This window comes from Diabrotica undecimpunctata, chromosome 9 (genome assembly GCF_040954645.1).
Source record: "Diabrotica undecimpunctata isolate CICGRU chromosome 9, icDiaUnde3, whole genome shotgun sequence".
In the NCBI taxonomy this organism is placed as follows: Eukaryota; Metazoa; Arthropoda; class Insecta; order Coleoptera; family Chrysomelidae; genus Diabrotica; species Diabrotica undecimpunctata.
In genome coordinates this window covers 88,927,237-88,939,380 of record NC_092811.1, presented here as the reverse complement: position 1 = coordinate 88,939,380, position 12,144 = coordinate 88,927,237, and the positions used below count along the sequence as shown (strand labels likewise).

The window sequence follows — 12,144 nt, the reverse complement described above, 5'->3', positions numbered from 1 at the left end:
AATTGGACTAGCAATAAACTGCATTTAGACAGGAAAGGACAACATATAATATATTCATCTTGAGAAACACAACAGAAAACATGAACGAAAAAGGAAAGATTTAAAGGTGAGATTTAAAAGCGGCATTTGATACACAATAGATAGGACAGTATGGAAAATCCTAGAAAAACGATACGGCCCGAGAAAATTAATAAACGTCATTAAAAGCATGTATGAAAAGTCTGGCATGGTACAAATCAACGGTACAAGGTGACAACCTTAACCCAGTACTAGTCATCCTAGTAATAGATGAAATTCTGAAAAATACTAAAACGGCCACAAACCATCTGCAAATACCGGTAAGACTTGGCGGACTTATATATGCAGATGACAATGTACTAATTGCAGACACTAGAGGAAAGATTCAAGAATTGATAAATATAGGGGTGAGAGAATTAAAAAACAAAGAATGGAAATAAACATCAAGAAAACAAAAAGTATGATAGTTAAACAAAAGAAAGTTGATGAGCAAAACCATTTTCCACTTTACTGCAAGGAAAACCAAATTGGGACAGTATCAAATTTTGAATATTTAGGAGTAGTGATATCAGAAGACGTAACAATCGATCAGGATATTAAACAGAGTGAAGAAAGCCAACAAAATTTACTATGCACTGAACAACACGATTTTTAGGAAAACAAGAAATAGAAAGAGAAGTTAAGCTCAAGGTGTATAATGAAGTAACAATACCAACACTGGTGTATGCAAGCGAGACGTGGGTCAATAACACCAAAATGGACAGCATGCTGAGCGCAGCGGATATGAAACAACTAAGAAAAATAGCTGGTGTCACAAAAATTGATCATATCAGAAATGATTACATAAGAAGCGAATTGAAGCAGGAACTGATAGGATCCAAAATCAAGAAGAAAATTAAACTAGTTTGGACACATTATTAGATTGGAACAGAACAGACTAGTAAGAAGACTAATGGAATTCAAAAGATACGGGAAGAGAAGAAAGGGAAGACCAAGGATGGGATGGTTGAAACAATCACTGAAAATAGGCAGAGAAAAAGGAAAATCATTTCAACAAATGAAAGAACTAGCTGGAGGGATGGAAGAGTTGTGTACAAGAAATATGAAAATATCACTCCGACGCCGAAACTGGGCATTAAGGAGTTCCCGAGAAAAAAGAAGAAAGTTCTATCTGAGATAGAAATGTCATCAATGTCCCTATTAACTTCCTGCGTTAAAGGCAACCATACTACTGTAGTGATCCACTTTCCCCATAAATAGTTTTGAACGAAATTTTATTCATCTCATTAAAACCATCCATTCGTCATTACGGCTGTAGCAAACTCTTCTGGCTTTGGACGAAGCACAAGCCCACTGATAGTCAAAAACCCGTTTACCATCGATTTTGTTAATTTTCGTTTTTATATTTACTTTCAATATATGTATAATCAGTTCATGTGTAATTTAATTGCCAATGTGAATTCAAATGCGGGGTTAATTTTTTTATTATGTTTGGAGATTTGTTTATTACGTGGAGAAAAGGCAGGTTTGATCCTACAACAGAGATATTAAAAGTTTTCGAAAATGTAGTCCAACCTTTGTACAAGATTACAGTGGCATTTCCGTAAAAAATCCTGCTATATACGCATATCAGACCTTCAACCAGTACACCATTCCTAATGTGCCTCTCGTGTAGTTTTTCCAGAGTCTTCAGTACAATTAACAGACTTATCGTTCTGAGGCACTTTTTCCTGTCTACATTTAATTTTTTGTACAGAAGTGTGGTATACAAAAAGTATTCCAATGAGGTGAAACGATCGTTTTTATTACCTTCAAACGATTGAAGGTTTGAAGAAAAACTACTTTTCTTGTTTTCCAAACTGGAGAGATCTTTGAAAGGACAGAGGTTCACTCGATTAAAAACATTAAGAAAAATCGCTGAATTAGTTAAACAGCATTCCGCAAGAACAGTTTTTAGAACTTAGAGCCGTAGTTGAAACGACATTGTTGGAAGTGTACAAGTGCCAAGGGAATTACTTTGGAGGGGATAATTTTGAATGTCATATATTTTTAAGCATTAATCCTGAAACACTTTGATCACACTTCATATGATTTTTGTTTTTTTTTATCTTAATAATATTTTTATAATTTTTGGCAACTTAGGAAAAAACCGGACGGGTAAGTCGGTTATGATTTAAGTATATCAGTAAAATTATTGAGTGTTTTTTTTTTCGATATTTCTATACATAGAGTATTGTCATGATATTAGTTAATTTTCTTTTCAAAATCACTTTATCACATTATTTCAAAAATACCAAAACATGTCTTGAACGGATAGATCATAGAGTTACTGAAACATGAAAAAGGCAGACAAGAAGATTAAAATGACCAGACCCTTTGGATCTCTAGTAAATCTGGAGAAACAGAGCATAGTGTTATAGTGCGGTGAAATAACAAGTTTTTATTCTGGTGTTTTCTAAATCTTTTCTCGATTTTTTTTAGTCATGTAATATTCATATAGTGACCAAATTGGTAAAGTAGCAAATGTGCATATTCGCTACTTTTCAAGACAGCTAAAAAACACTGGGCTTCGACTAAAAATCTGTTTGTAATGTTATTTGTCTTTACACACCTGACCTGAAAACCTTAAAAAAATGCCTAAAAAAGGTTAATAATGAAAATAGGCCAAGTAACCATAGTTACTGAAAAGTCACATTCGTTAGTTTACCTATTGTTAGACTATTTGACTATTGTTAGAATGTTAAGCTATAAAAAATAGCGAATCTGCATTTGTGTTAAAGGAATGTACTTATGTATCACCTATTTATTGATTTTCTCGTAAGTTGGGTGAACAGAATAGAGAACTTTAAGATTGAGCAAAAATTAATGAAACGCTAAACTATTTTATAATTTTGCTTTATTTAGAAGATTATTGATTTAGTTGTTATGATTCGCTCTCAGATTCTTCAGGGGAATCTGGCTCTGGAAGGGCATCTCGTACACTGTCATAAGAGGGAAGATTTGTGTAGAAATCATGGTAAACACGTGGTATTTGAAGATTCTAACAAAGCTTTTGAAGGTCTTTTAGTTTTTTGGTAGCAATTGGGAACCTCGATTTGTAAGGTTTTATTGGAGAATTATTAGAAGAAGGTTTTCCCCGTTTGTTTTTCATCGGTTTGGCAATGTACTTCACAAAAGGTGCGTGCGTCATCTGAGTATTCCGTCCTCACGAATACAGCATCTGAATGAGTTGACAGGTACTTAAACCAAATGGCTTTTTTGAAGGGTAAGTGGTTATATTTTTTATTGCCACTGTCAGGATCAGACACAACAGGTAAAACTGGCATCTTTAAGATTGTAAATGGTGAGGTTGTATACAGCCAACTTTCTGACGTAGAAGAATGGTCCACTATCTTCTTTTGGTGTGTTCACTGTTCAGAACGGCTTGGAGATCTGATTGTATTGCCAAAACACTTTCTTGGTCCTCTGTATCCTCTTTGTCTTGATCTCTAATTTTTCGTGCTGCTTCCTTGCGTTTAATATGCTCACTATAGAGAGTATTATCATAATTTGTATCATCTCCTTTTTGCTCTTCATGAGCAATACATTTCTTACAACGATCTTTAGCAGGTTTGTGAAATTTCATTTTGTACTCACGAAAAATTCGTCTGTACTTGTCTAAATGGATTTTTGTTTTCTTCAATGCCCTTTTCTTTATACAAATTGGCATAATTGTTACATTTAATTCACTGGCTAAATATTGGTATTCTGTTTTCTTTCTTGCATAGTGTGATTCCATTCTTGGGAACGATAAAATGTGATCTCTTATGAATTTTTCATTTATAGGGTTTACTTTATTTGGTGGATCTTTTTTCCCTCGTAGGTCAGATAGGAGAATTCCACTAGAATTAACCTTTCTAAGAGCCCCTTTTAAGTGACTCTGAAATATTTAAAGTATCGAGAAAAAATTCTCTACACGCATCAACTCTTCCATTTTCAGTGGAAAAAGTGTATTTTTTGGTGTAAGCTTTTCGTGACTCCACTGCTTTTGTCACTTTTCTTGATTTTTGTTGCACACGTGTTTTATAAGAAACTGCCGTTGTTCTAATAGGGACGGCAATTTATGGAAACCATTATAGATTTTTTCTCTCTCAGACTCAGGTACATTGGTTAAACATTTATGCTTGACTCGGCCAGAGCATCTTGGTTGTTTTAGGGACCTTGCATTAATTAATTTTTCTTTTACGGTTGAATATTCGAGACCTTTTAGTTTCTTGGATGCTTCCTCCTGTCTTGTATAAACAGCATTTTTTGATACTTTTCGCTTTTTTTGGCGATAAATGATTCTGATTTTGTGCTGGGTTGCAGTTATCATTTATCGTAGGCCTATCACTGGGATCATTGCTTCTAGCCGGTATTTCAAGACCAGCATTATCATTCGGTTGCTGCAAATAAATAAGAAATAAATTTGACTTACATTAAAGTTACAGTACTGAGATTGAGAAGTCTCATTTTACCATGTAAGTTCCAATTCAAATCCAAATTCCAAAATAATATGCCACTTTCGATATTTTGACGATCTGTAATCGTTGTAATACACTTTGGTAAAAGTGCGAATGTGGCACATTCGCTTGTTTACCTATTGAATATTCATATTCGACTGTTTAGGATTGTGAATAGTGAAGTAGGTGTAGATTCGTTAAACTAAAAATAGTCAATTGGATGTTAAAAAAACTTCCACTGTAAAACCAATTGATTTTAGATATTAAATATGAGTTACGTTAAAAAAAGTGTTAAAAAAATTTGCGAATATTAAAATAAACATAATATTATTTACATAACATAACGTAACATAGCTTACATTTTAATATCTCAATAAATAGTTTTACAAATGACTGTTAGCAGAAAAACAATAAATACTCCTATTTTGCTAATGCAAAACATGCATTTCTTGCTGTGAGAACGCACTGCAGACAATTAAATCGTTTCAGTAATGTCGGATTTCATCGTTTCGTTCATAGATTGACGTCACCAAATGAGTGAATTAGGTTCATGAGATTTTGTAAGTAGTCTAAAAGTGAAATACTGATATTTTATTCGAGAAGATTAATACCAATGTCGTATTATAAAAATATTAATCTAAACCTGATCATACTGTGATATTTTTATTAGTATAATTTATTGTCTTTATTTATTATCAAGGTTCTACATTTATAACACTTACAAGTCTTTATTTGTACAATATAACTAATTTATTTCACACTAATAATTATATAATTTATTTACATTTATTACAATACGTGCGTTACATTTAAAAAAACTCGACGCGATGTTATTTTTCAGACTAACTGTCCTCAACAAAATTACCTCTTTAAATATGAAATGCCGTTAATCGAGAATGCCTTCGAATTCAGACGGCGACCCTCTCGACCATTCAGGTTGGCAAAACAGGTCTTTCAGCTGAGTGGCGAAATAGAAATAGAAATAATATATTTACAGTTTTATGCGTCATAATATTTATCGTAACAATACTCTTGTGTCTAATATTTCTTTTACATCATTAATGATTGAATTAATGTAGCAATAAAATTAGTTTTACTATTATTTAGCGTAGAGTTATATTATTTTTTAATGTCTTGTTTTTTGTATTTACTCTAAAAGAATCATTAATTAAATTAAAGATAATTAATGATTTATGTAGCAACTAGTTTTCATATTATTTAGTATAGAGTTTATATTGGTTTTTTTAATATTGTGTTTATGTTTTTACTCCAAAAAAATTAGTCATACATTTTCTTAAATTTGGTACCATTTTTTACTACAAGAAATCATAATTCTTATTATGATTTCTTCTTTTCGTTTATATTTGAGAATTAAAAATTTTTTTTTGTAATATTTATCGCAAAAGTTTATTTTTTCTTTGAAAAAAAAATTAACAATAAAAAATAATGTTTGCTGTAGTTACGTTGTCAATGTGACAAGTTTTCGGCATAGTAATAAAGATATCCATAATGGCACACATCGGTCTCGAAATATACTCCTTGGCAAAAAATCAGTGTTTTCAATTTGATAAAAGACCTTCTCTTTAGTCATATTACACCAAAATATTTACGTTTTTTTAATAACCGTATTTTATTATTATTCGTTTTTCACTCCTGCTTCCTCCTTACTTTATCACCTTCCATTTGATTGAAAACCAAAATTAAAGTCAGAACTTTTCATATGAGTACATGGCTGCGTAGCCACGTTCTCTATTTTATCCCTTCATTACCTGATAATGAAGATATACGTAGTATTTCTCTGGTATAGTTGAAAATAAAATTTGTAGGCAGCAGATTCTCAGAAATGTGAATGCGATAAAACGACGACATCGTTGCCAGTTTGTGATGATAGATATTCACCAAAAAATCAACCTTCGAATTCTTACCTCATGGTAATCGTTGGTTTTCTGGGATTCGATGGTAACAAGCCGTTGTCTAAAAACCCGAATCGCTGCCTATATGTGTTATTATGAGTCTCCTTCCTTTACCGATTGGTGTTTTTAAACCTGTTGACAACCCTTCGTCGACGACTTTTAATTTCAAAATTCGATTTCAACTTTCTTTAAGGGTGGGATTTCGTTACGGAAAAAGAAAGCGTCGAATTTCCTTCGAATAGCATATTTGGTGTTATCTTCAAGCTGGATGCGTTTTCTACCTCTGGTTCTTCACTTTGTTTAATTTTTTTTTAGAATTCTGTATACAGTTCTCGACACTTGTAGTCAAAGCACTACAAAGTAACTACATGGTTGACCAACATACTTTTATTCCTTTAAAATAAAATAAAATAATAAAAATAAAATAAATTAAAATAAAATTTGGGCATCATTTACTTTGACTGCTCTCGCTTTCCATATTGTTCACAACACTGAAATACGCGTTCAAAGCTTCGATAATATAATGAAATAATTAAACCAATTTCAGAATTTTATCTCACACCGAAAGATGTAATAGAATTTTACGAATTCATGTCTTCGCTGTCGAAAAAAACTGCTGTGTAAAAAATGTAAAATATTTACAATGTGTTTATGTTAGTCATGTTCCGTTTACTTCGATAGCAAAACAAGTCAATCCCTGAGTTGCTGGTTTTCATCGACGATCGCGGTTTTAGGGATGAAATTTTAGTACGCCATTGGAAGACCTTCAATATTTCTGAAACCTGGGTTTCTGGTTTCTGAACCATCGTTCTGCCAATTTCTTTTCATTTATATTAAAAATAGTATATTTCTTTTTATTACAGTTATAGTATCTAATAAAGTAATAAAATAGTGTAATATCAAAGAAACCCGGCACGCCTCTTTGGTGTTTACATTTCACCGAAACCCAATCCAAATGTCTGATGAACACATTTGGCTTCATAGACGCCATTGTATATCAATCGATCATGATCATTTGAATAATTTGCCGATTTTGATCATTCCTCAAAATTTGCTGCATCAGCTAAAGAATAGGCTTCAATGAACATATTACTATTTTAAACTATTGTCAGCAATTTCTGCAATTTTTTAAAATAATCCTTAAACAATCATTTTATTAACGAAAAAATATGTTTCTAAATTGAATAAGCGACTTTTGAAAAAACTGGTAGTAAATTTATAGACAATTTAAAACTGATGATTTTTATATTTGAGTTTGTTATTAAAGCATTCTTTATTTATATCTTAATAATAAATTTATAATATTCCAATACAGGGTAAGAAAAGGCCCAAAATCTTTGATACGGCGCCTAGTGCAATGGCCCAGAGGGTGGAGCCAGTTATCTCTGAGGATATGAAGAAGAAAATTCAACAAGCCGTTAAAACCAAAGCTAACAAAACGAACAAAGGAATTAAGAGAGAAAATATCGCCGAAGAGGTAAGTATTACCTTTGTAATATTGTGTAATAATTGTTATCGGTATTAAATCATGTTTTGTTATTTGCTAACTTTTCTAATGGGAAGTAACCGCAATTTTAGTCGAAAATTAGTTTATTTGGACGTTTCCAAAATATAAACTATTTTTTGGATTATATTAATTCCGAAAGATTTCCGGGGTTAGTACGATTAAACCTAGAGCTAAGATTATTACTATTATAAAAATTAATATTAAACTCACCAGTCTTCCGGGCTGAAGCGCGTTGATTTTCATTGCGCCGAGCTTTCGACATCCTCTCTGGTGTCTTCTTCAGTGCTTCCGAGGTCTCAGCCTCCCGAGCCCCCAGACATTATTACACTGCTCAATATTCACTTCACTACAGTAGTAACTTTAATGTTTCCTACACCTATTGCCGACATATAATCATTATTTTTAGCTACTGTCATATCAATTGGATTATCAAGTTGTACATAATCTTGAAAAGAAGATTTATTGTTTACTAAGTGATCTGTGCATCTTGAATCTATATAAAACAATAATTTATCTTTATTTCTACATACCTCAGAATCTAATTTAACATGATCGGTTCAAAAAACATACATTATTTTTTTGATTGCAACTGTTGTCTCTCATATCTATGTAATTTCCTTGGTTTGAAGATCTCATGTCTTGATTGGTGACTACTACCTCCTCTCTGGCCTCTAAAACGTTTACCTCGGAAACTTTGCATATGTAACAAAGACATATGTAACTTGTGACATATGTAACAAACTACGGTTTTCATTAAAAATACTGCTGGTTCTTCATATTTTGTAGTAGTGGATGAAGATGCCGTCTTTCTTTCCACTTCTGATCGAAGTTTTTTCTTTGCCAATTCAATTTTTAACTCTTTTGGATCTAAATTTTCTAGAATTGCAATAACTGTTTCGAAGGATGGTGGCATAGAGACTCGTAAGTTACATACTAAATCTTTGTCCCTGATTTCCACTCCCGTTGCTTTCAATTGTCTTGTTACATCATCGAACTCACTAAAAAACTGCTCCAGATCATCTACCTCTTTTAATGTCATAGATATTAATTTCTTTCTCAAAATCATATGTCCAAGTAGTCCTCTTTTTTTATATCGTTCTTGCAAAGCATGGCACATATTATAAACAATTATTGACCTACAAGCTCTATTTTTGTTTCGCTGGTAATTTTTGTGACTCTTCTGTATCATTATTTTCATTGAACTCCGTAGTAATCCATTGTTCAAGTTCTTTTTTTTTTCAAAATAACTTTAATTGTGCCCATGACCTGCCAAATTGTAGATTAAAACTCTCAAACTCTTTGTTCCTTAGCTTTATTTTATACTCAATATCAATACATACAACATAGACATTGCACATTTCTACCATGTGCTTCGGCACCATCACTTATTCATCCTAATCTCTATCCCTAATCATCTGTCATTCTAATTCACCCAATGACACAGAACATCACAAAAAGGGTTAAGGGAAGTATTACACTTTACAGCTTATTCCCAACAAAAATAGTAAAATGAATTAAGGTTTAAAAAGTTATAGACTAATTTAACTGGTTTCTCTTTATGATATTTCTGAAGTTTCTTTTCTGTTTATAGTGTGTATTTGATCATTGTTCTAGCATTACTTGCTCGACTATTTGATAATATGTATTTTATTATCATCGAGTTAGAATCTATGGAGAAGCTATGAGCATATTAACGTATGTACTAAAAACGGCGTAGGTAGGCGTGGCTAACTGTGATATCAATATGGCTGTGGGATCATGGCCAGACTCAATAATATTAAAACTACTTTAAAAATATAACTAGTTATTCCGAAGATTTAATCATAATCTAAAAAAGTGCAATACCTTTTTAATAAACTATGATTTATTTATCCCGCGGTAAACACTAAAAACACGATATATTATACATAAAGGTAAATTAATACAGTCAAATACTATTAATTTATTCTCTGAAGTACGGGCCATTACTTTGTTTACATATTTGTATACTAACCTGTAGAACGTTATTCCTGAAGATTTTTTATTAACATTGCTTCTGCTACTGCAACTACGTTGAGAACAAGAAACCATTATTATGCACTATCACAATATATTATTACAGTTTCTATAAAAGTATTATAAAACTAAAAATATTCGAAAAACAAAAACGTAAATAAACATATACGATCTGTCAAAAGTGGCAAAACAATATGGCCGAAGTGAGGTCGTTTTTAGTCACGTGATGTCCTCTCCATAGATTCTAACTCGATGATTATTATATATCTATCGACGAATGCTTTAAAAACTCACACAACTGGTACTTCAAACCAGTAGCGTTGCATGCTAAACTACATTCGTTTTAAAAATTCCCATCTGTCAACAAACGCACGTGAAAGCCAAACAGGGTCGTACTGAGGTATATTATATGATATTTAAAAATATTTACTTTTGAAACTATTAGTGTAAGAATTTCTTGACATGAAAAATATTCTAAAATAAAATATTCGTTAACTAAGAGATACACAACAAAGTGAACATTTTGAATAAAAAAGCAACGCGCTACAATTTAAATTTAAACAGACTGGCAAGTTTGGATCTGTAACGAGAATCCGTCTGGCTTAAGGCAATAAATTATATTTAATAGCCTCTTGGCGAATGAGGGGGCGAATATCAACACGTGCTTATGTTTACAGATGGGAATTTGCTAAATGAATAAACTTTAGCTGTCTTTTTAACAGCTGGCAACTTTACTTTGCGACCATTTTTTCTCAAAAAATAAATGAAAGAATTACTATTAATTGAATTAAAATATATGCTGCCACTTTTTGACTTTTTGAACAGGTAAACGGTTTTTCCCATGATTTTTGCTTGGCTTCTTGCCGTCGATATTACTTTTAACACATACAAAAAACCATATGTGAAAATAATTTATTCCTCTATTTTAATCTACATATGTAGAAATACCCAGATTTTATAATTTTTGATTATTCTTCCCTTTTTCTGTGTCTTTTTAATATTCTACATTTGCGGATCATATATATATATATATATATATATATATATATATATATATATATATATATATATATATATATATATATATATATATATATATATATATAAATATATATTTAGCAAGAATATTCTTTATGTATAGGAAGAAGATGAATTTGATACAATGGTTAAGAGTAAGAAGACACTGAAAGATAAATTAGGCACGCCCGATGAACTAGAAAAAAAGCAGAAAAAGAAAAATGCTGGAGATGGACTGAAACAATCCAAATTAAACTTCCCTTCTGGTAAGTAAACTTTTATGTTTAATGTCTTTCATAAAACATTTTATGTAGCTCCTAAAAGAATGAGAATATTTGAAAATAGTGATCACGCTGTATATTGTATGGCCTTTTTTTTTTAATTTGTCCTATTGCCAGATTCCAGTAAGAGTCTAAGAAGGTATCCATTGAATTCTGACAGGCAACGGTGGGGGAAATGTTTTTTGGGCATCTACGTCACGGAGCCAGACACCATGGCATCTTTCGGCCGAGTTGGATACTCGGCCAGAAGACCCCAGGGTAGTGCCGGATTAACCGTGTTCCGGCTAATAACTTAACCACCGTTCCAGAGAGGTGGTCTTGCCATTCAATGAGCAACTAAAATAAAAAAATAAAAACTTATAAATAACCATACCTATTACCGTAAATCAGAAAATATTTCAGACGTTAACGCCATAAACTAATAAATAATATTAACCATAAGTTTCAGATCCCTGGTTCAATTTCCTCCTCTGTCCTCCAGCTCCTTTTTCTTCATGACCCCAGAAATCAGACAGTGTACTTCTCTCCATTCTTTCTATCCTCTCAACATTATGTTTACCATGTTTCTTTCCTCCAGTCCGAAACCCATTCGCCTCTCGAAATCTCACCTCTCATTCGCCCATGTCTGGCAGTTAAAAATGTGGGCGGGAGCGTCCAGTAGCCCACAAACAATACAGTCTGCCGAGGCAGATTTGGCTATTCTCTTTGTGAAGGTGACAAAACTATCATGTCACGTCAGAAACTGCGTCAGGATGTAGTATAATTTCGCGAACTTACATTCCCACCCCTGCCTCAAATCGGGAATGAGCTCTTTCGTCCACCTTGCCTTTCCGCTATCATTCTCCCATTCTCTCTGCCACTCTACTATCGTTCTTTCTCTCTCATTCTCATCTATATTTACATCCATCCTCCTCGCATACACCCTCGTTCGC

The 12,144-nt window shown here is 32.5% G+C and overlaps 1 protein-coding gene across 1 annotated transcript in view; it reads left to right on the top strand.

Annotated features, from left to right (window-relative positions):
* The window catches only part of Top2 (DNA topoisomerase 2), a 112,517-nt gene that overhangs the window by 69,373 nt on the left and 31,000 nt on the right, over nt 1-12,144 (top strand). Inside the window, exons 16-17 of the mRNA XM_072543762.1 lie at nt 7,728-7,889; nt 11,056-11,197. Of these exons, the coding sequence (XP_072399863.1) occupies nt 7,728-7,889; nt 11,056-11,197 (304 nt within the window). The remainder of the gene's footprint in view (nt 1-7,727; nt 7,890-11,055; nt 11,198-12,144) is intronic.